The following is a 27700-nucleotide window of genomic DNA, read 5'->3' on the forward strand; positions in this document are numbered from 1 at the left end:
TTAATGGATGAGGAACTTGGACTCGCTTCCCACTACCACCCAAGTTCATTCGCATCCAGAGATGTTCTCCTCTAATTGAAGGATCCCCACATTATACCAAACTGTCAATTCACCATCTAAAAAGATGGATAGTTGTACTGTACTCTTCAACTTCTTTACGGTAGAGGGGACAACCTTCATAGTATACCATCCAAAACGCTCCAAGGGGAGAAAGACCACTGAGGTAAGATTTAACAGGTCTCAGAGGCACAAAACACCAAGGTCTTTTTCAGAAATCAGTTACTTTTGCTCCCTTACCATTATCATTAAGCACAGCTTTGCATCCTATGCATGTGCTTCTTTTCTTTGCAAAGGCCATGAGCCCGCCCACCTTTGATGTCAGTACAGTCTTGCATCTTGTGTGTTCTCCCTCTAGAATAAAAAACAATTACAGTTGAAATCAACATCCTCAAAAACTTAGTCAGGAGTACCTACAGCTAGCTTCTTCCAAATACAATCTTCATTTATGAACATCTTTCCTTAAAAGCTGCGGCTAAATACACAACCCAGTCTACAGTGAATTAGCTGGATGAGCAGCATTTGCGTCTTTATATTCAAGTGCTCAAGGCAAAAAAATTTTAAAGTCATTGGTCAAAAGTAGGAACAATCTACATAATTTCAGGTGGAAGTGACCATATGTGAATTCCACATAAGGACAGATTAAGTTAGACTTCGAATCCTCAGTTGAACAGCTTGATAATGGTCAGTATCTGAGCTCACAAACAAAAGGAACTACCTGAACCAGGTACAGTGTGTACCATAAACCACATCCAACATTACTTACTGCCTTTAGGAACAAAAAGATGGGCTTCCTTGATTTCACATTAGGTGTCATCCAAGGAAAGCAAGTAGAAGAAAAAAAATCACCAAGGGCATAACTATCTTAGCACTTCTGCAGAGGGTAGGGATTATAAAAGACAACAGGTTTAAATCAACAATCAAATAAGTATGTATATGCTTCAGATTCACACTAAACCATTTATGTTTGGTGGTTCATTTCTAACAAAGAATAAAACACTTGACACTGAACATAATTCTATGCCAGAAAGATATGGCCAATAAGACTAATAATTCCAAGGTTCAAGTTCACTCACTCAGGAGCACAGCTTCAGCCTTTGTCTCGCCTAAGATGGGCTCGAAAATTCGCAGTAATGGTTTTGCAAGTTGCTGCTCCAGATAATACTGCGTATCAATTGGAATGTTGTTCTCCAAAACATAGATCGGATCCTTGAGGGAGAGAAATGGGAAGGAATAAAGGATCATAATAAATTGGAAAGAAAATTCTACAACAGAGAGCTTGAAATAAAATAAGTCATTGGCCAATTCTTGAGAAGAAGCAACTACTCCTTTTTTTTAAAACTATGAACAGCCTCCACCTTTCTGGCTGGGACTTCCAATCTTCTTCAGAAACGTGCAAAGTTCCTGATATCCAATTATTCGCTTGTAATGCAGGATAGTCAAGGGAAACTAAGTCACCTCACTTTTTTATGACAACAGTAGCCATATTCTGTTAAAAATATAAATATCATGAAGTTAAAGTTAATGGGGTAACTTCCGGCTGTTTTACAGAAAACCATTTTCAAAAATTATTTCATGATCAGCATTTACTTGTTTACTGCTCAACCCCCCTTTCACTCCACCACACATGTTCATCCTCGCTCCCTCAGCTGCCGAGTGTTCTTTTCCCTCCTTCACATCTTAATATATTCAGACCTTCTCTCAACCTCATGAAAAAGCTCAGTCCCACCAGCCCCACAACAATACCGATTACTCTTCTGACATTGGCTTGACGGACAGGAGCCAAGAATTCCAAAGAATATGGGGGGTTGTACACCATCATCTTCGGTGAAGAGGGTAGCGTCATTGAGAATTATCATGGGGTTAACAGTAAGGGAGTAAGAACTAGTTGGGGAAATTAACTGGATCTAGAATAGAATCAAAGTTCATTGTCCAACCGAATAGAACAGACTACTTCAGGACCCACAGAACCTCCTTCACTAAATGATTTCTACTTAAAGGCTTGTGCAGAGGATGAGATCCACAATGGAAATAAATTTGCAGACAGCTTTTGAGAGGAGCAATGCAGATGGTGCTCAAGTATTTAGCAGTTACCCTGAAAGTCCAGGATTAAGTTGTCTCTGTCACACACAAAACTTCATAATATTCACCACCCCTTGCCGAAAAAAGTACAATTGTAACAGCGATACTCGAAGTGGGGCGCCATCCAGAATAAAACTCAATCAGTGCACTGTTAATGATCTTAGTAATCACTTGGTTCGTATCAGCCAACTATGGCCACTTATGTTCGAAGTGCAAGATACACAATGCAAGGATCCGTGTGCATGGAGTGGGTTACTCTTCGGAGGGGTGGTGTCGACTAGTTGGGCCGAAGGACCTTTTTCCACACTGTAGGGATTCTAATAAAAAAAAACTACACTGCAACAATTCAGAAAGGTTATTTCAACACCTTGCCTGTCAGTTCTATCAACAAACCTGAACTGTAACATCACCTCAAAATTCCTCAAGTTACAAACCAGCAAATCAGAAATAAATTGCCCTTTGACAGCCACCTGTAGTTGCAAATTCTTGTAATCCGCTACATGCCACTATTGTGGGTTAAAGGAGCAAGACCAGTATCACATCTTCAGAAGAACCAGCCATGATTCTATTGAATGGAAGTGCAAGTTTGAAGGCCCAAATGGCCTACCCCCTTGTTCCTCCGTCTTATGATCTTACCTGTAGCTAACGTACACACTGTCCAGCAGAAGATGCCAGAAAGATGATCCTAGGATGGAATCCCCATCCCCACCAAGCCCAAAAGACACTTGGGCTAATTTCTACCCATATAAGAATAGCTTGGTCTGCACAGATAGAGTCATAGAATCATAGAATGGACAGAGACCCTTTGGTCCAACTAGTCCACACCCATCATGCTCCCAAACTAAACTAGTCCCATTTGCCTGAATCTGGCCTATACCCGTCCAAACCTTTCCTATTCATGTCCTTATCCAAATGTCTTTTAAATGTTGTAACTGTAGCTGCATCCACAACTTTCACTGGCAGTTCATTCCACACACAAACCTTGCTCTGGGTAAAAAAGGGTCCCTCACGTTCTTTATAAAACTTTCCCCTCGCCTTAAAAATATGCCCTTCACTTTTGAACTCCCCACCCTCAGGAAAAGATCCTTGCTATTCACCTCACCTTATACTCATTATGATTTTATAAACTTCGATATGGTCACCCCTCAACCTCCGACATTCCAGTAAAAGTCACCCCAGGCTATCCAGGAGAAAGTGAGTACTGCAGATGCTGGAGATCAGAGCTGAAAATGTGTTGCTGGAAAAGCGCAGCAGGTCAGGCAGCATCCAAGGAGCAGGAGAATCGACGTTTCGGGCATAAGCCCGAAAGAAGGTTCCTGAAGAAGGGCTTATGCCCGAAACGTCGATTCTCCTGTTCCTTGTGATGCTGCCTGACCTGCTGCGCTTTTCCAGCAACGCATTTTCACCCTAGGCTATCCAGCCTATTTTTCTAACTTAAACCCTCATTCCCATCAACATCATGGTAAATCTTTTCTGACTCTCCTCCAATTTATTATCTTTCCTATAACAGAGCAATCAGACCTCACACAGTACTCCAAAGAGGTATTACCAATGTTCTGTACAACCTCATGTGATGTCCCAACTCCTATACTCAGAGGTCTGAGCAATGAAGCCAAACAAGCCAAACACTTTCTTAACCACCCTGTCTATTGTATTTTTATTTCATTGTAATTATGATAACATTTTTCACAATATGAATGTTCTTCTCTCAACAGCTCAGAAAGGTTATGAAATTAAACCTTCAAAAGTCCATAACGAACGTAATTGTGTTGCAATAATACCATACCGTTGTGATTCTTCTGCACAAACCCTTAAACAGCTGTTAAAGACATTTCTTTTTAAAAAAGCTTGGGAAGGTTTGTGTGAAAGGAATGAAGGAATTTCCGTCGTCTCAATCCAGCTACCAATTGACACAAACCCTCAGTACGAGATTAACTGGCAAGCTCACCGAGTAACAAATGTAGGTATGAATTGGGAAGTGAAAAATTCCAGAGGATGGCCATTCTTCTGAAAACAGAGCATGAGGATAAAATAGGGCAAAGCAGACAGTACTAATTCAAAAATTGCTCATTTCTTTGCCATAGGTCCTAGCTTGTTGCAGTGGACAACAAACAACAGTTCCTTTGTGGTTTGCTTGCTGGGTGCAGATACTTTGCCTTATTAGGTTCAATTATTATGTGCATCCCCCTGTACTATTGTAGGATGGGAAACACACCTGATACAACAACACCAACACCAAAACCACTGAACTTTCTCTTTGAGCTGAGGAAGTTAAGCGATTAATTAAACATGTTCAGAAAATAAGGAAATACTTTCACAAAACTGAGAAAAGAGAACAAGTGCTCAAAGGCTCACTTCCCCAAGCACTGCGTAGCTGATACCACAATGGGGAGGGTTCCCAAAAACGCTCTCAGAAGACACTGTCATTAATTTCAACTTCTCTAGCATGCACTCTAAATACTATTATGTTTCTTTTTGAAAAGGTGGGCAGGTGGAAACAGGATAAAATCTTAGACTGCATGTTTGGGTGATTGCTAATGAGGGCAGTAGAATCAATGTGGATGGAGCACTACAGGATGATCATATTGAAATAATTTTACCTAGCCCCTCTATTTCAAAGGGAACTATTGTTCATAGGTGAAATATAAGCATGGTAGCGGAAAAATGAGGCAAAATACCTGCCTGCCATCTGTCAGCCTCTGATGATAAATATGGCAAGTATATCAACTTGAACAAGTGAGGACCAAGCACGCTGTAAGGTCCTCTATCGATAAGCACCCAACAACTGTTGAAAACATACTTCTGGAACCATGGAACCCTACTCCCAGAGGAAAAAGAAAATGACTTGCATACTTAGAAAAGTCAATCACTCTGGATACACTTTATATAGTTTCCACAATTGCCTGCTTTGCTTGCAGCTCCCTCTGCATATCCCAATGTCAAAAAGCTGTGGAATTAGAAAATGAAATTTTAAAAAATGACAACTGGACAGTATAAAGATTAAAAATAACTAATGCATCTTAAGGGTAAGAACAAGGCACAGGCTAGACATTCCACAGCAATCACCTCATCTGCTCATCACCCAAAACCTCCAATGCTCAAGAATTAGATTGCATACTTGCCACTTGGCTGGAGAGGTACAGCTACAACACTTCCTATAACATATCAGCAACCAGAATTTTGTTTATCAGTCCCTATATCTGCCTCTGTACCTATATCTCCATACTGCAGCAATTACAAAGCATCACGCACCAGTGAAATGCAAACCACCAACTCATATAGGTGAATATAGTAGCACCAACTAACCTGCAATCTCTACAATCAAGATAAAAGTAGTAGCATTGTGGGAACACTATCACCTTAAAGATCTCTCTAAAATTGAACTGAACAATAATTAACATACCTCTACTGCCAATACCAGTAAAACAGATTATCTGGTCATCACCCTATTACTTTTTAATGGGATCTTGCCCAGTGTTTCGGCAAACCATTTCCTGCATTACAACGGTGACTTAGGTTTGAATGTAAATGGTTGGCTGGAAGTGCTTTGGGACCTCAGGAAATAAAAGCTACCTTCCATTCTTATTGTCAATTGCCATAATCCTGGAATTCCATAGCTATCATAGGTCTCCATTACCATAAGAGACGTAATCAATCAAGGCGGAAGCATTTAAGCTCAGAGGAAAATCTATAAATTGGTAACAGATAAACTTAGTCAGCGGTAAGCAAATTTTGAAATAAAATTAAACATTTCTACCTCAGACTTCATGTAGGCTGCTACACCTTTTGCAGCACAGATGATGACATAGGGTACCCGGTCTCCAAGATTCGGTGCACTGCCTGCATCTCGCTTTCGCATCCTGTATAGCATAGATAAGAATGGATCAAACACATAGTTGCAAAAAAATTTTCCAGTCAAGTATTTGTTAATTCCAGTCAATTATTTCAAATATTAAATCAAGTGAATTGATTTAATCAATTCATTTAATCAGGTTCAAGTAGGCAGCTCACCACCTTCTCAAGGGCAAACAGGGATGGGCTATCAATGCTGGATAGCCAGTGACGCCCAAGTCCGACAAATAAAAAAAATTGTGATTCACCAATTGAACTCTGGGGACTTGGTAATTACTAGGCTAGATAACACTCCATTACGGTGGGACAAACCGTGACCAGAAAAAATGCTTCAATCAACATTATTACAAGTGAAAACATTTTCATTCCAAGAATAATGCCAAGCACAACAATGCCTTTACAAAGTATGATTGCCAAGCTGATGAAAATAAGATTACGTCTGCATATGTGAGACACCAGTTTGACAATTTGTGAGGTAATTGCAGATTAATTGGTTGAACGTGACCTCCTCTCACAGTCTAGAGTTGCAGAAAATAGTGTGAAGACATATATTGTATATTTAATGGCACAACTGCATTTCAATGGTCAAGATAATGAGTACTTCAATATTATGTTATTTGAATTAAATGAAAATTTGTATAAATGGAAACTGCAGATATTTTCTTTTGTTACTAAATAGCTCTTCATCCTCACTGATTTAAAAGTGGAGGTCTCAGAAGCACATCAGTATTAGCTAAAGACAAGAATGCATTTTGTACAATGATCAGTAACTGGATCCTAGGGACAGTGGAACAGAGCTTGAGTACCAGATACAATTATTTGTAAGGAAGTCCCTGAAAACGCTTATACTGAGGATATAAGTAGTATTCTAGAAACAGTGGTAAATCAGGAAATGGAAGGGAAGGAGAAACGCTGAAAAAAAATCACAATCACAAGGAAACTCTACTGAACAAATTACTGAAGCTACAGACTAACATGTCCCCAGGTCCAGAAGGACTTCATCCGAGGGACGTAAAATAGTGGTTAGTGAGATAACGGACCCTAAGATATAGGAGCAGAATTAGGCCATTCGGCCCATCAAGTTTGCTCCACCACTCTATCGTGGCTGATACACTTCTCAACCCTATTCTCCTGCTTTCAACCCGTAACTCTTAATCTCCCTACTAAACAAAAACCTATCTATCACGGACTTAAATACGCTCACTGACTTGACCAACACTGCAGCAGCAAATTCCAGATTCACCATCCCCTGCTGGGAGAAACTCATTTCAGTTCTAAACAGTTGTCCCTTTCACTATAAATTGTGCACTCAGGTCTTATTTTCTTCTACTAGTCAAAATATCTTCTCCACATGCATTCTTTCCGGATCTCTGAGTGTTCTGTAAATTTCAATGAGATCCCCACCATCATCCTCCTAACCTCCATTGAGTACAGACCACAGAGTCCTCAACTGTGTGACAAGCCCTTCAACCCCAGGATCATTCTTGTAAATCTCCTCTAGGCTCTCTCCAACACATCCTTCCAGATACTGGGCCCAAAACTGCTCACAACATTTCAAACGTGGTCTTATATAGCTTCAGCAGTGCACCTCTGCTCTTGTATTCTAGCCCTCTTAAAATGAATGCCACCATTACATTTGCCTCCCTACATGCCAATGAAGCTATATATTCATCTTAAGAGAATCCTAAAATAGGACGCCCAACTTCCCCTTTCCCCATTTAGAAAGGTCCACACACCTCTATTCTTCCTACCAAAATGCATAACCCTACACTTTTCCACAATGTGTTCCATCTGCCACTTCTTTGCCCTGTCTCTTTGCCTGTCTAAGTCCTTTTGCACCTCCTTGCTCCTCAATACTACCAGCCCCTCCACCTATCTTTGTGTCATTTGCAAACTTAGCAAAAATGCCCCGAGTTTCTTCATCCAGACCGTTAATGTATAACGCAAATAGTCGTCATCCCAACACTGCTCCCCTGCAGAACTTGACTAGTTGCCATCCTGATTTCTATTCTCTACCTTCTGCCAGTCAGCCAATTTTCTATCCATGCCAGTATCGTAGCCCGAACACCATGGGCTCTTATCTTATTTAGCAGCCGCGTGTGTGGTACCTTGGCAAAGGCCTTGTGCTAAACTAAATAGAACATGTCCACTGGCTCTCCGTGGTCTAATGTACTTGTTACCACCTCAAAGAATTGATGCATTAGCTTTAATTTCCAAAACTCCCTTGATTTAGGGTCAAACCATCAGATTAGAAGATAGCAAATGGAACTCTTTATTCAAAAAGGAGGAAAACAGAAAGCAGGAAGCTACACAGCAGTTAATGTAATATCTTCCACCGCCCCCCCCCCAACATCCCATAGCAGTATGAATGAGAGCAGCAAACATCAGGCTCATCAAACCTGGGAGGCATCATGCATCAATCCAACCATCTTTCCAACAGGAAGCGTAGCACTGTAATCAGGAGCAGTATTCTGGTTGCAGTAAACAAAAATAACAAAAAAAAACTGCAGATACTGGAAATCAGAATAAAATCAGAAATTGCTGGGCAAACTCAGCAGATCTGACTGCATCAGTGGAGAAAACGCAGAGCTAATGTTTCAGCGACTCTTCTTCAGAACATAGTCTTGGCTTGCATTAATAAAATTAAACTCGAAGTTAAACCTAACAGGGTATAAGATTCAATTCCAGGTCTGTACCAAGCTACATGGTTTCATCTAGAGCAGTTACTAAGACATCATGATAAGGGAAATGGAATTGGGAGTGAGAATGCAGAGGAAACAAAAAGAAAACTTAGTTCAATTCTTAATGACAGAAAATGTATTTGGAATAGTAAATGAGGAAAAGCTGACACCTGAGGTGACTTGCAACAAGGTCTTTTTGAAGCACATTCCAGCAAAAGTCAGAAATTCAAGAGATTTGATTAAACACAAAGGAATGTAATGGGCACTCTAAAGCAACAACAACTTTGAAGTTTTAGAAAGGTTGGTGGCTCATTCAAAGTGCAAGGAAGGGCCCTAAATCTACTTTGCAAGTCATAGACTGAAGGGAATCTCATTCAAATTGAACCTTAAAATAAACCTTGCGATTATGTGAGAACAAAAGAGAGAAAAAATTGAACAGTGTCAATGACACTAAAAATAGATTAGTCTTGATTACAACGATCACCCACTACCCACAAAGAAGCCACAACTGTGTAAAGGAAAGTCCCATAATCCTTTGCGTGGGTCTGAATAATTCTAAAATAAGACATTATTGCCCGAACACCTGCATCAGGCATGAGCAGAAAAGAGCAAGGGCGTTGAGATTGGGCAAGGCTATTAACGATGCGTGACCTCTGCACCTTTTTTTTAAATTTTATATCACCATAATCACTGAACTGCATCCATGAGTCCCCCCCACTGCTGCCTTTGGGAGTGAGGATGAGTGCATTGCTACAACAGATCTACACAGAATGCTAATGTGCATTCTGTTCTTTGATTGGGGAAACCTTTACCAATGGTATCAAACCTTTTCTAAAGCAAAACTAAAGAAACACAGGGAACAAAATAGATCATTTAGACCACTGTGCCAAATGTTAATTTTGCCAATCTTAATTTCCTACTCTTTCTCGACTTTAACTTCCCAAATTTATGAACAAAGACAGATAGGAAAGGCATTCCAGTCCATCCAACTCGTCCCACACAACTGTTCAACCTTAAGTGTCACAGTTTATGCACTCTCCACCCAACCAGAAACTGAGATACCTTGGGGGAAGTTTCAGAATTTTGACCCAGCAAGAATGGCAATGCATGTCCAGATTGGAATATATTTGAAACTTGAAAAATTTATAGCTGATAGTTCACCAGTGCACATGTTGTCTTTATATTTCCCAAAAGCAGAAACTGCAGGTTTTGAAAGAGCTAGTGAAAAAGCCTTGCTCCAATGCAACCTTAAAGATAGTGCACACAATGGCCATGAAACACTGACCATTACTGTATGTGGTGACTTACTATATGTAACTGGTCATCATGTTTGTCAATGCAACAGTTACTGAGATTTAAAGCATTACGTTGTGTGTAATATACTTGTAAGTAGATTGGAGAGATGCGTTAAGGAATCATACAAGCCTTTCTATTTGAATATATTTTCTCCACAAATATAGGCATGGATATTGCAATTTTTCCCTCCTTCTCACCATTGTCAAGCGTGGCTTGATATTAAAAAAAATTAAAGGTTGCTTCAGTCACAGGAAATCTGAGCAATTTTATCTCAAAGCAACTTTTTTTTTGTATTTTGCGCAACGACTTCTGGTCTTGCAGCTGCAGTGTGGCCCAGCCTCAAGTTGCTATTTTCGCATTTCCTGCAAGACACAGGTCAACGATTCCGGCTCCTCGTTGGAAACAAAACATAACACATTTCCAAATGAGTATTCCCACTCTGTACTGCATTATTAACAAAATCTGCCTGAATTTTTCAAAATGAAAACATAATTTTGATAACTTGGTAGGAGGTTCAAAGCCCAATAGAAATTCATTCCAAAGCATCCAAAAGATATTCCACTCTCAACACACTCAATTCCCCACATATACACACTGGACCACTCTTCAGACACTAGATTTCAGCAGTTATTTTCACAGTCACTTCAGAAATCTTCGAAGCATTTCTTTCATGTACACAGGTAAGAAAATGTAGTCAGGAAATCAACACTTGCTGCTTGAATCACTTCTTAAAGATCAATTCAAGCTCTTAAGTTACTTCAGAAATGAAAAGGAAAGAACTTTTGCACAAATAACCTAAGAATGCTCCAGAATTCATTGTAGTATTGTTTTTTCAAGAGTAGTAAGTCACTGTTGAGAGAGGAAGATGGAAACTAGTTTGTGTGGAACTAGGTTCCAAAATCAGTCGTGACAGTGGCCAAATAATCTGTGACGTCAGTTTAACGGATAAACTCCCTTGCTCCCCTTCAAAGAGTGCCATGGGATCTATTGAGTGCACAGGAGACAGTCGATGAAGATTCAGTTCGACTTCTTAGCCAGAAGGCAGTACCTTCAACAATGCAGCATGCCCCCGTGACACAATGAAATATTAGCCTAGATGATGTGCTCGGCTCAAGTCCCTTGGGTGGGACTTGAAGTCACAACTGTCTGACTCAGAGGCAAGAGCGCCATTCACTGAGTCACAACTGACAAACATACCAGGCATCAAGTTTTGAGCAGATGATCAGCACTGAATTTGTTGTTCTCATGCAGGACAATTTCAGTGTGGCTTGGGAGAAAATAAGAGCTTTATTCTTACGCCTTAACACTTCCTGGCGAGAAAGATATGCAGATGGATGCTATTATTGAACTGAACTGGATTTGGCTGCCTGCACAGGCCTGCTGGCAATCTCCATGTAGCTTCATACATTAATAAAGGCTACTTTAGTGAGGTACCAGAGGATTGCCAACACTTGTGAAACCAGATTCCAGCAAGTCTTTAAATTAGGAAGAGAACTGGTAATGAAGGGGTGGGCGTGGAAGGGGGCAAGAGGAAGAGAAATCTTAAGAGAAGACAGAGATCAACTTACCTTTCTGCTAGCTCTACATGGGCCTGTTTCCCTGCATACTCATCAGCCGTCCTTGTGAGCTCCTTTGTAATCACAAGTTGTGAGGTGTCGATCCTATTACACAGCAAATCGGAGATAACCTCTTTTGCATGCTCAACTGCTCCTGATGGATCCCTTATACAGAGTAAAAGCATAGACAATGAAACCCTGCAACGTATTTTGCCCCTTTTAACAAATTGATGAATTAGAAACATATAAATTAAAGCTCAGGAGTATGCCGTTTGGTCTTTGGAGTCTGTTCCATGTTTTGCTTGTTAATCCCCATTCAGGTATCTCTTTCAGGCAATATGGTGGCACTCTGAGTCACAAACATCTCTGGTAGTGTCTATCTCTTGGTTGGGGGCAGGATGAAAGTAGAAGGACAAAATCCCACCAAACTCTGCAGTGACAGAGACACCTTAAGCATTGCAAAACCTTCCAAATCTTTCTGAAATGGCAAACTTGTTCAAAGCTTTGGGTCATTAAGTGCAGGGTCTGATGCTGCATTGCTTACCGCGTAACACTCTGAATACCAATCATAGAGCTAATTATGGTTCAGATCAATTTGGGTTTTCAGATCTAATCAGATTGTTTTATATCATAACTGCTAAGAGATTTTTAAAAGGCCACTGAAGATTTAACATACACAAACTAAGAAAACCTGTTTTATCTTATCCAAGGGCGACACGGTGGCTCAGTAGTTAGCACACTGCTGCCTCACAGCACCAGGGTCCCAGGTCCGATCCCAGCCTTGGGTGACTGCCTATGTGGAGTTTGCACATTCTCATGTCTGTGTGGGTTTCCTTTGGTACTCCAGTTTCCTCCCACGTCCAAAGATGTGCAGGTCAGGTGAACTGGACATACTAAATTGCCCATAGTGTTAGGTGCTTTAGTCGGAGAAAAGTGGGTCTGGGTGGGTTACTCTTCGGCGGGTCGGTGTGAACTTGTTGGGCCGAAGGGCCTGTTTTCACAATGCTGGGAATCTAATCTAATCTAATCAAGCTAATGCAACATTCTGATCATACACCAACTTCAAAATTTAACCAAAATGTCAGCATTTGGCTGAATGAAGCACAGATTTAAGGAACGAACCAGAACCAGCTCCAATTTCTTAGGAAAATATTTTTTAAAACTGCATTGTTCGGAAGCTCTCTCAATTTCTAATTATATAAAATTTAATATAGGATTACTGTATCTCCATTCAGCCTTCTGCAGTGGATTCAATCTTCATATTTGTAGATAAAAGGACAATGTGTCTGATGACTATCTTATCAATCTTCAATTGATCCTTTCTTCAGGTCTCATATTTCATTAGTGTATACAACCAGCAGAACCAAAATCAGTGGAGAAGTAAATCTTCCAAACTGAGATTGATTAAAATAGAAAATAAGATAGTTTCATAACTACCTGTCAATTAAAATCTTCTGAAGACAAGTATTGATCAGGTTGGCTACCAGTGGGCAATTATCCCTTCTCACAGTCTCTATACCCTTGCAATCCATCTTATCATGGGTATTTGGGTTGGAGGAAAAATACAATCCAGCGTAGCGCTTTTTGTTGATCAGCAGATATGGGAAATACACCTAAAATATAGATTTGTAGAATTATCATCTGTCACCATCTGCCAAAAGGGAAAAGGTTAGTCATACTAATTTCTCCTACGGAAGGATCAAGCTTATCTTTGACACACTACAAACACGACATTCACTGACACCGATTCCTCCTTTCCCTTTCCCAGACATTACTTCAGCCTGAATCAGACATTTGAACTAGGGTCTTATGTCACGAACAACCTCAGACCTCATATAAAAACGAGCAACAACATATATTTAAGCAGCATCTTGAAATATTCCATGGTGTTTTACAGGAGTATTAATGGACACAATTTGACACCAAGTCATACAAGGAGCTTTCCAAGGAGTGTAGATGATCAAAAGTTTGGTCAGCAGTAGGGTTTTAATGGCAACCTTAAAACCAGAATGAAAGGTAGAGAGATGGACAGGTTTAGGAAACAATTTCTAGAACTAAGCAAAGATTGCGAGATTAAAAATAAGGGGTGCTCAACAGGCGAGAGTTAGAAACATGGAAATATCTGAAGATTGTAGGGCTGGAGAGGTTAGGAAAGTAGAGAGATGCACAGCCATGGAAGGATGAGTGTTTTAAAACAGAGATAGAGTCATAGAGATGTACAGCACGGAAACAGACCCTTTGGTCCAACCCATTCACACAAACCAGATATCCCAACCCAATCTAGTCCCACCTGCCAGCAGCCGGCCCATATCCCTCCAAACCCTTCCTTTTCATATGCCCATCCAAATGCATCTTAAATGTTGCAACTGTACCAGCCTCCACCACATCCTCTGGCAGCTCATTCCATACACGTACCACCCACTGCGTGAAAAAGTTGCCCCTTAGGTCTCTTTTATATCCTTCCCCTCTCACCCTAAACCTATGCCATCTAGTTCTGGACTCCCCCACCCCAGGGAAAATACTTTGCATATTTATCCTATCCATGCCCCTCATAATTTTGTAAACCTCTATAAGGTCACCTCTCAGCCTCCGACGCTCCAGGGAAAACAGCCCAGCCTGTTCAGCCTCTCCCTGTAGCTCAGATCCTCCAATCCTGGCAACATCCTTGTAAATCTTTTCTGAACCCTTTCAAGATTCACAACATCTTTCCAAAAGGAAGGAGACCAGAATTGCACGCAATATTCCAACAGTGGCCTAGCCAATGTCCTGTACAGCTGCAACATGACCTCCCAACTCCTGTACTCAATACTCTGACCAATAAAGGAAAGTATACCAAACGCCTTCTTCACTATCCTATCTACCTGCGACTCCACTTTCAAGGAGCTATGAACCTGCATTCCAAGGTCTCTTTGTTCAGCAACACTCCCTAAGACCTTACCATTAAGTGTATAAGTCCTGCTATGATTTGCTTTCCCAAAATGCAGCACCTCACATTTATCGGAATTAAACTGCATCTGCCACTTCTCAGCCCATTGGCCCATCTGGTTCAGATCCTGTTGGAATCTGGGGTAACCCTCTTCGCTGTCCACTACACCTCCAATTTTGGTGTCATCTGCAAACTTACTAAGTGCTTAAGTGAAAGCCAATGGAGGTCAACAAGTTGATTCAGTACAAGTTAGGGCACAGATAACAGAGTTTTGGACATTCTCAAGTTTTACAGAGGGCCCAAGGTGGACGTGCAACACTTCTGCTCAACCAAATCTTTAATGCCTTTTTACATCTAGATATGACTACTCCAACCTTTTCCTTGTTGGTTCTCTATACTACACTCCTCACATGTATCCAAAATTCTAAAGCACGCATCTTACTCCAAACAATACCTTATCTGCACTCCTGTTCTCTAGTTTTAAAATCCTTCTCTGTAAATCCTTGTATGGTCTCATAAATTCACACATTCATCTTCAACCACTTACACTTCCCTCCAGACACTGTACTTCCAATTCGATAATCTTTTATGCAGCCTTGCTGAATTGTTAGCTGCTTGGGTCTCTCTCTGATTTCCTCTGGAGGTCCTTTTACCTCTTCATCTCTCTCATACTTCAGAGTCTTAAAACCCATCACTTCAATTGAGATTCCAGTCACTTCTTCTTACTCTCTTTCTTCCTAATGAAGTGCACTGGAGCATTTATATTAAAAATAAAACTCCATATAAATGTATTGCATTGTTTCAATAATGCACCTGACCTAACTGCAGAGACAGTGCAACTCAGCTTTTGGAAGGTCAAGACATGTATACTTATATACCTGTATTCCTTATTTATTTGCCTGTTCTGTTTGACATTTTGGATCATGTTTTGGAATGGGCTCTTCACAGCATTGATAACAGATATCAGTATGTTCATGGAAACTTGAATTCAAGTCTTGTATTTAGCCCTTAAGATTTCATGGCATGATCTATTTGAACAACTAATTTTTAAGAAAACTCATGCATTTAGATAGTGTCTATCGAGATTTCAGGACATCACAAAGTCACTTAAACATTGTGAAGTGCAATCATATATGACAGCCAAGTTAATGCAGTAAAGTGTTGCACACATCGGTAAGAATGCTTTATGTCAATAAGGGATAAATAGTGGCTAGGAGATCAGATAGAACTCTAATTTTTTTTCTTCAAAAAGGGCTAAATGGTCCTTTGCATAAGCAAAAGGGGCAAAAGACCATTTAGCCCTTTCAAGTCTACTCTACCATTTAATGGGTTCATGACAGATATTCTACTTCAACACTATTCTTTTGCGGTATCAGTTTCCCTTCATGTTTTTAATGTAGAGAAATCTACTGATTTTGAAATATTCAACAACTGAATTCCGCAACCCCCCCCCCCCCCCCAACCAAAGCACCATGAGCAGACAATTCCAAAGATTCACTACCATAATTGAAAAAAAATCCTCTCATCTAAGTCCGAAATCGCCTGGTCTTTATTCTGATATTGTGCCTACTGGTTGTAGACTGAGAAACACTGCTCTCTCTCTCGCCCTGCCACCCCCATCAGAACTTCTTGCACCTATCGTTTTGAGCCCTGAAAACATTCTGTTTCAATGCGATCATGCCTGCTCCATTTCTCCTTTCCATATGGGATACTCCCTCCTACATCCCCACCAGGGCCCAGTCAGCTATCTGTTTAAAGGTTCTGCACTTTGGTCGAGACATTATTGGTGCATCACTCTCTCAGTATCATACCAGGTGATAACTTCAGGCACCGAGAGTGGAATTTAAACTCAAACGCTTTTGACTCAAAAGAACGATGTTAACAATAATGCCACGGCTGACAGAAACTGGCACATACATATGCTGATGTCACGAAAGATTCTTAACTAACAAAAACTTTCTCCTCAAATTGTGGCCACTAAAGAATGAGCTACACTTCAAAGAAGAAAAAGGTATGACTTCGGCAGAGGGAAAGAAAAATTAGATTTTATTAGTGTTATTATTTTCACATTTGACAGTTTTTAAATGTATCAATAAAAGAAATTACTTCAAATTTAAAAGAATCTCAATAGTTTTATGAAACAACTTTATGAATGCCAAACAAGCATAAATGTCTACCCTATTTTTAGCTGTAAGTGCAAAACAGCTCAAGGACCATATCTATAATACTGAATTAAGTTTTATATTTGATTTGGCATCGAGTGAAATCAATCTAAACTTCTTTTTAAAAATGGATCCAAATTTGGTCATAAACTGTGAAATAGAGGAAGTCGAGTCTGCACACCTGAAGGACAAATCTCTAAGAATCTGCATTTAAACAGGGATGGACCCAAATCCATGATATTCTTAAGACTCCTCTCTTCCATTTTACCAAATCAAGTTCAACAAAACTTTGTACTAGATTTTCCATTTACCTTTTCAAACTCCAGTTTAATGGGAGGAGTGAAGTGACTTGAAACCCACTCGGCTGCCTCCCGACCCAAAGCCATGCTTTCTTCCACAGTCTCGGCTCCCAGTTTACACATGACAGAATCCGTATCACCGTAAATTACCTAAATAAAAATAAATTAGGAACTAGAATAAAACAGAAAAAAATCCCTCTGATGATAGAGTAGATATATAAAATGCTGCAGCACCAAGCCAAAGAAGGTCCTGTGTTATATTACTGATTTGTCAATCCCCACTTTCTTATTCTTCCTGCCTTTTACAGTAATTGTTTTCTTCCCCACTTTTTCCCCCTCCTCTCCTTTGCTGTTGTTGCACTAGCTGCTTTCATACTTCTTACTTCTTACTGTGCAGTTCTCATTCTATTATTGGAGGTAACAATCTAGTTACCTGAATAAGAACAGGTAGCAGATAGGATTGTTGAAAGCTGCATAACATAATTCACACGAGTAAACTCTGTAACCTCCAACTTTTCAAACTGATTGCCTGGATAGGCCTCAAGTCCTACAATCTGAGAATTTAAAAGTAAATTAGAATACATCGAGTAGAAGATTGGTAATATTCAACGACATGCTATATTTAATATTGCTTTGAGGACTTAAGTTTTGAAGGACTGTCGAAAAAAGAATTTATTTCAAGTCTCATGAAAATATCTGGAGTGGTTCCTTTAAAGGAGGTCATTAAAACTTCATTGCAGACATTCGCAATTTTTTAAAAATAAAGTATCCGAGAAACCACATGACTGGTCACAAATGCTTGCTCTGTTATAAGGCTTATGCCAGAAACATCAATTTTCCTACTCCTCAGATGTTGCATGACTTGCTGTTCCTTTCCAGCACCAGACCTTTTGGCTCTGACTCGCCAGCATCCGTAGTCCTCACTTTCTCCTTGTTGTAGATCCTACTGGGGATGTTTTGATCATGAATGGCCTTGGAAAAGTTCTTGTTTTATCTAGCTAAGTTGGAGGAAAGCCAGCTAAGAACCAGTTGAATTGGATGTAAGCTTGCTATAAACGAGACATGCAGTTAATCTCCTCCATTTCTGAAAAGAATGCCCTCCTGATCAGCTCAGGGTGAAACAAAAGCACAGTAAAGGAGCAGGGAGTATGAGTGAGTAGAGAAAGTTGTTGTCTTAGTCAACAGAAACAACAATTTAACAAAGGGCCTTCTAGTCTTTTTGATTTGGTTCTGTACCAAATAATGTTTTTACTCCGTATCATCAAAATGCTTTGCGTTATATTCAAATTAGGATTAAAAGAATATCTCGACATTGTATTTCCTGAGCAAGCTGTGTCTGCAAGACTTTAGCGCCGAATACACATGATTAGTGACTTGACAACACAAACCAGACATCCTTACTTTACCTTTTTGCCTTCAAAATCTTTGTGAGGAAATCTAATTCTTCCCTCCTTCCCTGAAGGGTGTTTGTTTGCATGCCTGTTTCATTTAGGGCAATAAGCATTTATATTGTAATATTAGGTTAACTAGTAGGTGAGTAAGTTAACCAATTATTGCATTCTTATTTAAGTTGTGATGATAATTGAGCTAATTCTGATGGGTAGTTTTTTTTTAATCTGATATAGGTAAGTTATCTAATTGATCACCTAACTGGAGAGTGTTTTTTTGTAATGTTGCAACTAGTATTGTGGCATTACAGTGACAGTGCATTCTTCCAGGCTCTGTTGCAACAAGAAAGTAATGCAAAGGATGGATGTGTGGTAACTAACATGTTTACTCCACTTTTAACAGACTGGGAAGGTGGGGGAGGAAGCTGAAGCTGTGGTGAATTTAAAATATGCAAATACCTGAATTGACTAGATGGTTAAAGGTAGTCTTTTCTAAGAGAATATCATGTCCCAACTACAACGTTCCTGATGCACATGTTAACACTGCGGTCCTTTAGATAGAAAATGGGCCAATTCTTACCTTAGCATCTGCTTTGTAGCCATCTGCAATGGTGTATTTTGATTCAACGAGCTGCTTAGTTTTCTCAATCATTTGTCGACCAAATCCAGTAACGCTCTGGAAAAAAATGTTAGCATTCAGCTTTAAATTCCTTCGCATGATAAGAGCAGTGATTTACTCAGAGAAATGAACAGTTGACAAAGGATAATCAGATTTAAAATTAGAGTTTGTTTATGAAATCATCACGATATAAGATTTGCTGGGGAATAATATATACTTCATTTCGGATATCAAGTATCAATAGTAAGCACTCATAACTTGAATGTTAAGGCGGAAAATAAAGCTTCCTCTGCTGCTGCACCATCATCCTCCCCAAACTTGCACCTAATCAAAGCTGATTTATAATGATTTCATTTCTGATATGTTTTTAACTTACTTTGAAAAGGACAAGAGCAAAGAAGAGCAATGCCATGTATGCAGCATACGTGAACTCTCAGAAATGTTTTGATTAGTTGGCTTGTGCAAAAAACCTATGACCAAAATATATGGAGTCAGAGACCAAGTAACACAAGTGATCTAAAGGTGACCACAAAACTGAAACTGAAGGTAGGTATTATGGAAAATTTCTCAAACAGGCAGAAAATGAGAAGTGGTGTCCCACACTGGTAGGTGTTGGAAATACTGTTGTTTTCCATTTAGCATAAATGATTTTGGCTCAGAAATTAGAGAAATGCTATTTGAAATTCATAAATATAAAATTGGGAAGAAAGGTATACTCGCGTTGTAACTCATTACCTGATTAAAGAAATAAATACGAACTATTGAATCAGAAGCAAGCCATTTAGCCCCTCAAACCTGCACTGCCGACAAGATCAAGGCAAATTTGATTGTAATCGCAAACCATATTCCTATCCATGCTTGATAATTTTTCAATCTTTGCCTAACAAAATTTTATGTACCTCTGCCTTAGGAATATTCGAGGACTCTGCTTCCATCTTTTCTGAAAGAGTACCAAAATATCATGACCCGCTGAGAAAAATGGGAGACCCAAGATTTTTAAACAGAGAGTCTGGTTCTCAGTTCTCCCACAAGAGGAAACACCTGCTCCGCATGTATTTTACCTAGGATACTGTGACAATATTGTCATTTTAAAAAGGTTATTTTGTCCTGGTTTTTTTTTTGAAGAGAGGTCATAAGGGCAGAGATGTCAAACAGTTTAGTTTAAGAATGGAAGGGGAGTGGCCAGTTCTTCCAGGTCAAATTTTTTCTAATTTGGTTTAGCTGTAGCAGTCACAAGATGTGAGATTGCAGGAAAGTTGCAAGCTTCAATAAAGAATTCCTCTGACTATCTTCTGAAATCTCTCTATGGATGTTTTTCCCTTCTGCCTGTAAGAATGTGTTTGAATTTACCTTTTTGCCAAGGGGTATAGTTATGGGCTGTTATTGTATTGGAACAGTTAATTAGTAATAGCTACTGTATTGGGTCAGTTAAGTTTTCCAACAGTTATTAAAAAATCCGTTTTCTTTTATTCATGTTTCAACTGTTGTGTTTAAATGACCACACAAAGCCAGGTGATTTGACCAGTTACATCACACCTGCCTTTAAAATCAGGGTCTAGGCTATCGTCTTAAAATATTTTTGAGGGTGTCTGGCCTGGTCCATAACACGACTCAGGATTTTATATCTTTCAATCAGGTCACTTCTTACTCTTCTAAACTCCAGCAGATAACAAGCCTAAGTTGTCCAACCTTTCCTCAACAGACAATCCGTCCATTCCAGGTACTGATCTAGTAAAATAAACCACAGATTGCAGAAGTTGGAGATCTACAGAAATTGCTGGTGAAAACCAGGTGCAGCAGCATGTGTGTGAACAAAGCAGAGTTAATGTTTCAAGTCTGGCTCTTCATCAGAACTGAAACAGCTAAGAAAATCTGGCATTTATGGGGGCTGGGGACGAGAAGAAATGGGACCCAGTTTAAAAAAAAAGATGAAAGGGTTCGCGCAAATGAGGAGATTATGGATGGTAGATGACAGAAGAGAAGCTGACATGATCATGAGAGCTCAGGGTAGCAGAAAACAGGTAGTCTGTGCTTAAAGTAGACCATGTAACACGATAACAGGTGTTGGGAGTGGTGAAAATGGGTTGGCTATGTTAAAAGCAACCCATGTCAACTGAATGCAGGGTGAATTTTTAAAAAAAGACAGAATCAGGTTCTAGACCTATTGAACTTATGAACTTATATGTTGAGTTCCAGAGACTACAGGATCCCCAAGTGGAAGATGAGACTTCCAAACATGCACTGTGGCTCAACTTCTCAATGCTTCTCTGAACTGCCTCCATTGCAGTTATTAAATTATTATTAAATATGACCAATACTGCACATAGTACTCTACATCCTGTCTCATGAACACCCTAATTGATGCAAAACCCGGTGACTTATGAATTCAATTCCCCTTGCGGTAAACAACAGCAGCTATCAGCTTTCCTAGTTTCTTGTTGTACCTGCATACCAATCTTTTGCAATTCATGCTCAAAGACACCCAGATCCCTCTGCATCTTGAAGCTCCACAATCTTTCTCTGTTAGATAATATGCTTCCTTTAATTACTTTCCTGCCAAAATCAGCAATTTTATACATTCCTACATTATGCTTTATTTGCCAAATCTTTCCCCAATTAATATATTATCTTTTTGTAATCTTGTGTCATTTTCACAACTTACTTCCCCATCTATATTCATGTCATTTGCAAATTTGGCAACCACATCTTCCATCTCTTCATCCAAATCATTTACAAACAGCTGACAACCAGCACCAATCTCTTTCACACACCACTCAGTTAACCTTGCTAACTTGGAAAAGACCCATTTACAAAGATATTCTACATTCTGTTAGCCAACCAATCCTCTAGCCATGCCAATGTGTTACCTGCTCCACTGAGGTGTTATTTTTCTTTGATGTGGCATCTTATCAAATACTTTCTGGAAAACTCTATACAGCACATTCATTGATTCCTCTTTATCTATAGAGCATGTTACTCCCACAAGAGACTCTCAGATTAATTAAGCACAATTTCCCTTTCAGAAAATCATGTTAACTCTGCCTAACTACTTTGAATTTGTCTAACTTTGCTGATTTAACAAATGCAATAAAAGCTTCCAAAATTTCCCTATGACAGATATTAAGCTAACTGACATACAGTTTCCTGCTTTCTGTCTTCCTTCCTTTTTGAACAAAAGAGTTACGCTTTCTATCTTCCAAATTAATGGGACTGTCCCTGAATCAAGCCTTTCAAAGCCCCTAGGATGAAGTCCATCAGGACCCTAGTGATGAAGAAAGCTATTAAATGGTGCATTATTTAAGAAGGGAGTGAAAGAGAAAGCAGGGAACTACTGGATCTGTTAGCCTTAAATCACCATAAAGTAAAATCAATAAAAGGGAACTGAACCCGCGTTGTTAGCATTTTTCTGTATTGTAAACTAGCCAACTAAACAACTGAGCTATCCTACCCCCCCCACTGTGGATGGGTTAAGATTCTAAACTCCATTAAATTTGAAGTCTCTGAATCAACAAACTGAGGAGACTTTGATACTCAGTCCGGGTTGGGATCAGTTTTGTTTAAAACAATTTTTTTTTTCTCTCTTTCCTAACCATCTTCCTTTATCATTTAAAACTCTAGGGAGAAAGTAATGAATGGTACAGAAGACAGCACTACTTCAGCGCTCAATCTGATTGACCTTCTTCTGTTGGCTTCCAGTGTATTGCATTGTGACCAAGAAAGGGAAGTCAACAGTTGTGAATAGATTTGAAGAATGTAGTGCTGAAAAAACACAGGCGATCAAGTAGCATCCGAGAAGCAGGAGAATCAACGTTTCAAGCAAAAGCTCTTCATCAGGAATCTGGAGAGTTTATCCTCGAAAAGTTGATTCTCCTGCTCCTCAGATACTTCGAAAAGTTGATTCTCCTGCTCCTCAGATACTGCCTGACCTGGTGTGCTTTTCCAGCACCACACGCTTCGACTCTGATCTCCAGCATCTGCAGTCCTCACTTTCTCCTAGTTGTGAGTAGATGCCCACATCCCACAGTGCAGCAGAAAATACGGCAAAGTTGTGCTATCCTCCTCAAAATTCAGTTTGAAAATATTTTTTCTTTTAAAAACAAAAGAAAACTGGTTGTTCCCACTGCCTCAACCATCAACAGATGATCCTAAAGTGATCGAGATAGAGATTTAGGAACACATTTCTGTAGTCTCTCAGTTACTTGCTGCAGAACGCAGAGGTCCCTTTATTTCAGTCTGCAAGGAAAATAACTAAAATCAGGAAAAAAAACCAATTCCAAAGCTGCAAAATGCACTATCTGCAACATGACCAAACAACTATTTCTGATTAAAGCTTATATACCAATGCCATAAGCATCTCCTAACTCAGCACTGCTTTGAGCCTAATTTTTACTTTCAAATCACGCAACTTGATGCTGACCTACCTCTTTGACCAACAGCTCCAATATCTCCCAAGTGTCAGGTTTCAAAGTTTTGTATGATAATATTCCTGTGAAGCACACAAGAACATCTTAATGCAGCAGCAATTGTACTTCTGTTTGTCCAGATGAAAGAAAGACTGCAGCTCTGGCAGAAACAGAACTGTGTGCACTACTGAGGATTCCTTCCATGACTTTGTGACTGGAAAGAGACTAATTGGGCAGTAATTGGCACTTTGCAAGTCATTCTTCTCATTCACAGTGATTGAAGTATCTGTTAATTTCCTTCCTTCCTCTTTTTTCTAGTTTTCCCAACTTTACTAAAATCTTTTCTTATTAAGAAGTATTAAGTTTTGATCAGGTACGTGCATCTGAAATGTTAAGATCCTCTTTCTTTAGAGATACTGATGAACTTCTTGTACATCATCAGCATTCTACTTCCACAACAGATGGAGACAAGTTATTTCCTGAAACAGGACAATAACCAGATTTTCTGCAGCAATGGAAGAAAGAGATGGGCAAAGCTGAGAAAAATCAATTCCCAATGATTATCAGAGTATTATCACCCAACGACCTTTCCGGGCCAGCAAGATATTCTAAAGCTTCTCATGTTAGGAACACAACACACTGAATTTACTGAAAACTAAACTGGGACTAGTTAGAGAGGGAACAAACTGGACATTGTTTTGTTGGAAGGATCAGACTCAACAAATGAAATAACTTTTCGCTTTCAAATTTATTTCTCACAAACCCAGGAATGTATCTGTTGATTAGATACCATGGTTACAAAGACAGAGATAAAAAACATTCCTAATGGCACAAAGATAGCTAAGAGGAGGTATAAGAAAAGTTGTTTAAATTAAGAAAGATTTTGATAGAATTAATTAGAAAGGAGATTTTCAACACAAGGAGAAGAATCTGTATTAGGAAACAAATACTCTTTGGTGTATAAAAAGTTTTGCTATAAGGAGATTTTAAAGTAGAAACCATTGGATTCAATGAAAAAAAAATGAGATGATTCCCTAAACCAAAGGTAGGTTCGGAGCTAATGAGGAAGCAATATGTCAAAGATGCACTGAACAATTCACCAAAACTCCTTCACAGTCGCACCTCCAAACCCACAACCTCGACCACCCAGGAAAACAAAGGCAACAAACAGATGAGACCACCACCTTTGAATTAACACAGCAACCTAAAGTAGAACTGCTTCACTCTCACTGGATCAAAACCCTGGAACTATCTCATAACCAGACTATAGGTGCGCATACACCATGTGGTTTGCAGCAATTCAAGAAGGCAACTCACCACCACCTGGATCAAAGGCAATTAGGGATGAGCAAGAAATGCTGGCCTAGGCATTGAGGCTCACAATCTATAAATAATTTTAAATAAGATTTTGGACAGTTCCAGAAAAAAAGCCAACACAAAGAATGGGCCCAAATGGGCACAACTTCACTTTATGTTGTACAATTCCATCGTTCTCTGGAAGGAAAAACAATTAGTCATAGAGGTCGACAGCACACAGGAAGGACTTTCAACAGATAAAAACAATTAACTAAACTATTCTAATCTCATCTTGCAGCACTTGGCCCACGGACATGTATGTCTTTGCATCGCAAATATACACCTAAACACTTATATGTTATAGATTTCTTTCCCTCCCACCCCTTTTAGCAGTGAGTTCCAGATTCCCACCACACTAGGTGAAAAACATTTTCCTCACATCCCCTCTTAATGTTCTGCCCCTTACCTTCAAACTATGAGCCCAGTCAATGCTTCCTGCATCAAGAGGAAAGGTTTCTTCCTGTCTTGGCCTCTCAGTCATGCCACCAACACCACCCCACAACCCCTCTGCTCCAAAGAAACGAACTCCAATCTATCCAATCTCTCTTCATACTGAAACTCTCCAATCCAGGCACTATCCTGATAAATCTCTTCTGCATACTCTCTAGTGCAATCACATCTTTCTGATAGTGTGGATTCAAGAACTGCACACAATATTTTAGTATAACCAATATTTTATACAGTTCCAGCATCTCCTCTCTGCTTTTAAACTCTATGCCTCAGCTAATAAAGCTAACTTAACCACTTTATCCACCTGTCCTGCTACCTTGAGAAACAAAAACTGAAAATGCTGGAAAAGCTCAGAACTTGAGGAAGGGTCACTGCCAAAAAGTTTACTGTGATCTCACTCCACAGCAGAACTAGACGGCATAGGTTTAGGGTGAGAGGGGAAAGATATAAGAGAGACCTAAGGGACAATTTTCTCACTTAGAGTGTGGTACATATATGGAATGTTTTGCAGAGGAAGTGAAGGAGTACAATTGCAACATTTAAAAGGCATCTGGAAGGTGTGCCGATGGCTGGCAGGTGGGGCTAGATTGGGTTGGGATATTTGTTCGGCATGGACGAGTTGGACAGAAGGGCCTGTTTCCGTGCTGGACACCTCTTGACTCTATGAGATGCTGCCAGACCTGCTGAGCTTTTCCAGCAATTTCTATTTTTGCTCCTGATTTCTAGCATCCACAGTTCTTTCGGTTTCAGTTATCTTGACAAACTGGTCATCCTTGATGTTTCCCAGGGTCCTACCATTTAGCATGTACTCCTTTGTCTTGTTTGTCCTACCCAAGTACATCATCTCACACTTATTTGGATTGAATTCCATTTGCCACCGATCAGCCCATTTATATCCTCCTGTGGTGTAAGGCTATCCTCCTCACTAATTACCAATCCACCAATTTTTGTATCATATACAAACTTAATGATCAATCCTCTTACATTCAAGTCTAATTATTCCCCTAAGTTCATTCCCTCTCAATCACTACATAAAATGCTGAACTGGTACCTTCTGAACTGAATGAGAGGAGTTACGGAGTGCAAACTGACAAATTAATCTGCAGATCTTTTCCAATCCCTCTGAACAAACAGGGATCTTACAGAAAGACGCACATTAAAAGATAAAAGGTCCTAGGCAACAGGGCAGAAGTCAGTCGTACTATCCGGGGACCACTACTGTTGTGCACAATGGACAGAAATGGTACAGATGAGGAGAATGCGATTTGAATGACTATTTACATAGATACTGGCACCTTGGGATGAAGGTCAGCTTCTGTTACTGCCTTCAAAAGAGGAGGAAAAGAGAGGAGGCAAGATGAAGTATGCAATTGAAACAATCCAGAATGACAGAGTGCCAAAAGCTAAAGGGAGTTCCCAGTACTACGGGCGTATGTTACAATACTACCTATTATTTGATATGAGCTAGCCTTAAAGCAGCAACCTGGTCACAAAGATTAACTGTTATAAGAAAACAATTTAATGCAGAAACTTCCCAGAAGTTTGTGATCTGATACTAAATTGTGCACACTACCTGATTTAATCCCTAGTAGTTTAGCCTGATTCATTCAGCGGGGATATTTTCTAATCAACCTGTTCAGAGATGTTATTATACACCTCTGGAACAAGTGTGACTTAAACCCAGGATTTCTAGGTACCAGAGGTGAGGACACCATTATTGCACCCCAAAGGTCCCCCTCCACCCATCCAAGAAGTTGTTTAAATCAACCTATTTGTGTAAATTATGACATACTTCTACGGTAGGTGGAAATCGAACCTGAACATTATGGCTCAGAGGTAGTGACACTAAAATTACACCACAAGAGTCTTCCAATCATCTAGAAGACATTTTCTAGTCAACCTATTCACAGATGTTGTGGCACACCTCTAGAACAGGTATGACTTGAACCCACATCTCTTGGCTCAGAGGCAGGGAAACTCCTATTACACCACATTAGCCCATACTCATCCAGGATTAATTTTAAAAGCAACCTGTTCAGAGATGTGATGACAAACTTCTGAAACAGTGGGTCCTCCTGAATTAATTCATCCAGGACTGTGTCTCTGAACTTGCAGCAGACGAGTGAAAGATTAGTTGGGTTTTCACACTGTTCGGTGTTATCTAACCACCTTTGTTGAAAAGTGGCATGCATCCCAGATTGAATTTTGTTGTTTAAAGCTAACTTATTGACCATTCCTTATAATGATTCCAACACATTGTTGAGTACAAGTGGCATCACAAGCAATCTTGTTTCACAGCTTTTGTTTTGAGGGAAAATAGGTCCAACCTTGGAGTTTCTACTGAGCATAGAATTTATTAAATACTGTATTTTGCCATCTATTCCCATTGTTGCCAGGTTTCTCACAAATGTTCCACAAGGAACTTGGCTGAAGTGTTTGGAGTGAAAGATAGCACGTCTCTGAAATGGTAAAATATTTGGTGAGCTCAGAAATATGATAAGGTCTAAATCAGATTCGCAATGCACATGTGTTGAAGTGTAGATAACTACATGGGAAGATTGCCTTAGGGAAGA

The 27700-nt window shown here is 39.7% G+C and overlaps 1 protein-coding gene across 2 annotated transcripts in view; it reads right to left on the reverse strand.

Moving 5' to 3' along the window:
- Positions 1–27700, reverse strand: part of pold1 (polymerase (DNA directed), delta 1, catalytic subunit) — a 114151-nt gene that overhangs the window by 18053 nt on the left and 68398 nt on the right. Inside the window, exons 18-24 of one of the 2 annotated variants that reach the window (XM_060849489.1) lie at positions 18880–18975; positions 16924–17061; positions 12962–13137; positions 11537–11629; positions 5897–5999; positions 1134–1266; positions 298–411 (exon numbers count right to left, since the gene is read on the reverse strand). In XM_060849489.1, the coding sequence (XP_060705472.1) occupies positions 298–411; positions 1134–1266; positions 5897–5999; positions 11537–11629; positions 12962–13137; positions 16924–17061; positions 18880–18975 (853 nt within the window). Of the gene's footprint in view, positions 1–297; positions 412–1133; positions 1267–5896; positions 6000–11536; positions 11690–12961; positions 13138–16923; positions 17062–18879; positions 18976–27700 lie in introns of both variants that reach the window. The other variant, XM_060849488.1, reaches the window with a different exon arrangement.

This window comes from Hemiscyllium ocellatum, chromosome 33 (genome assembly GCF_020745735.1).
Source record: "Hemiscyllium ocellatum isolate sHemOce1 chromosome 33, sHemOce1.pat.X.cur, whole genome shotgun sequence".
In the NCBI taxonomy this organism is placed as follows: domain Eukaryota; kingdom Metazoa; phylum Chordata; class Chondrichthyes; order Orectolobiformes; family Hemiscylliidae; genus Hemiscyllium; species Hemiscyllium ocellatum.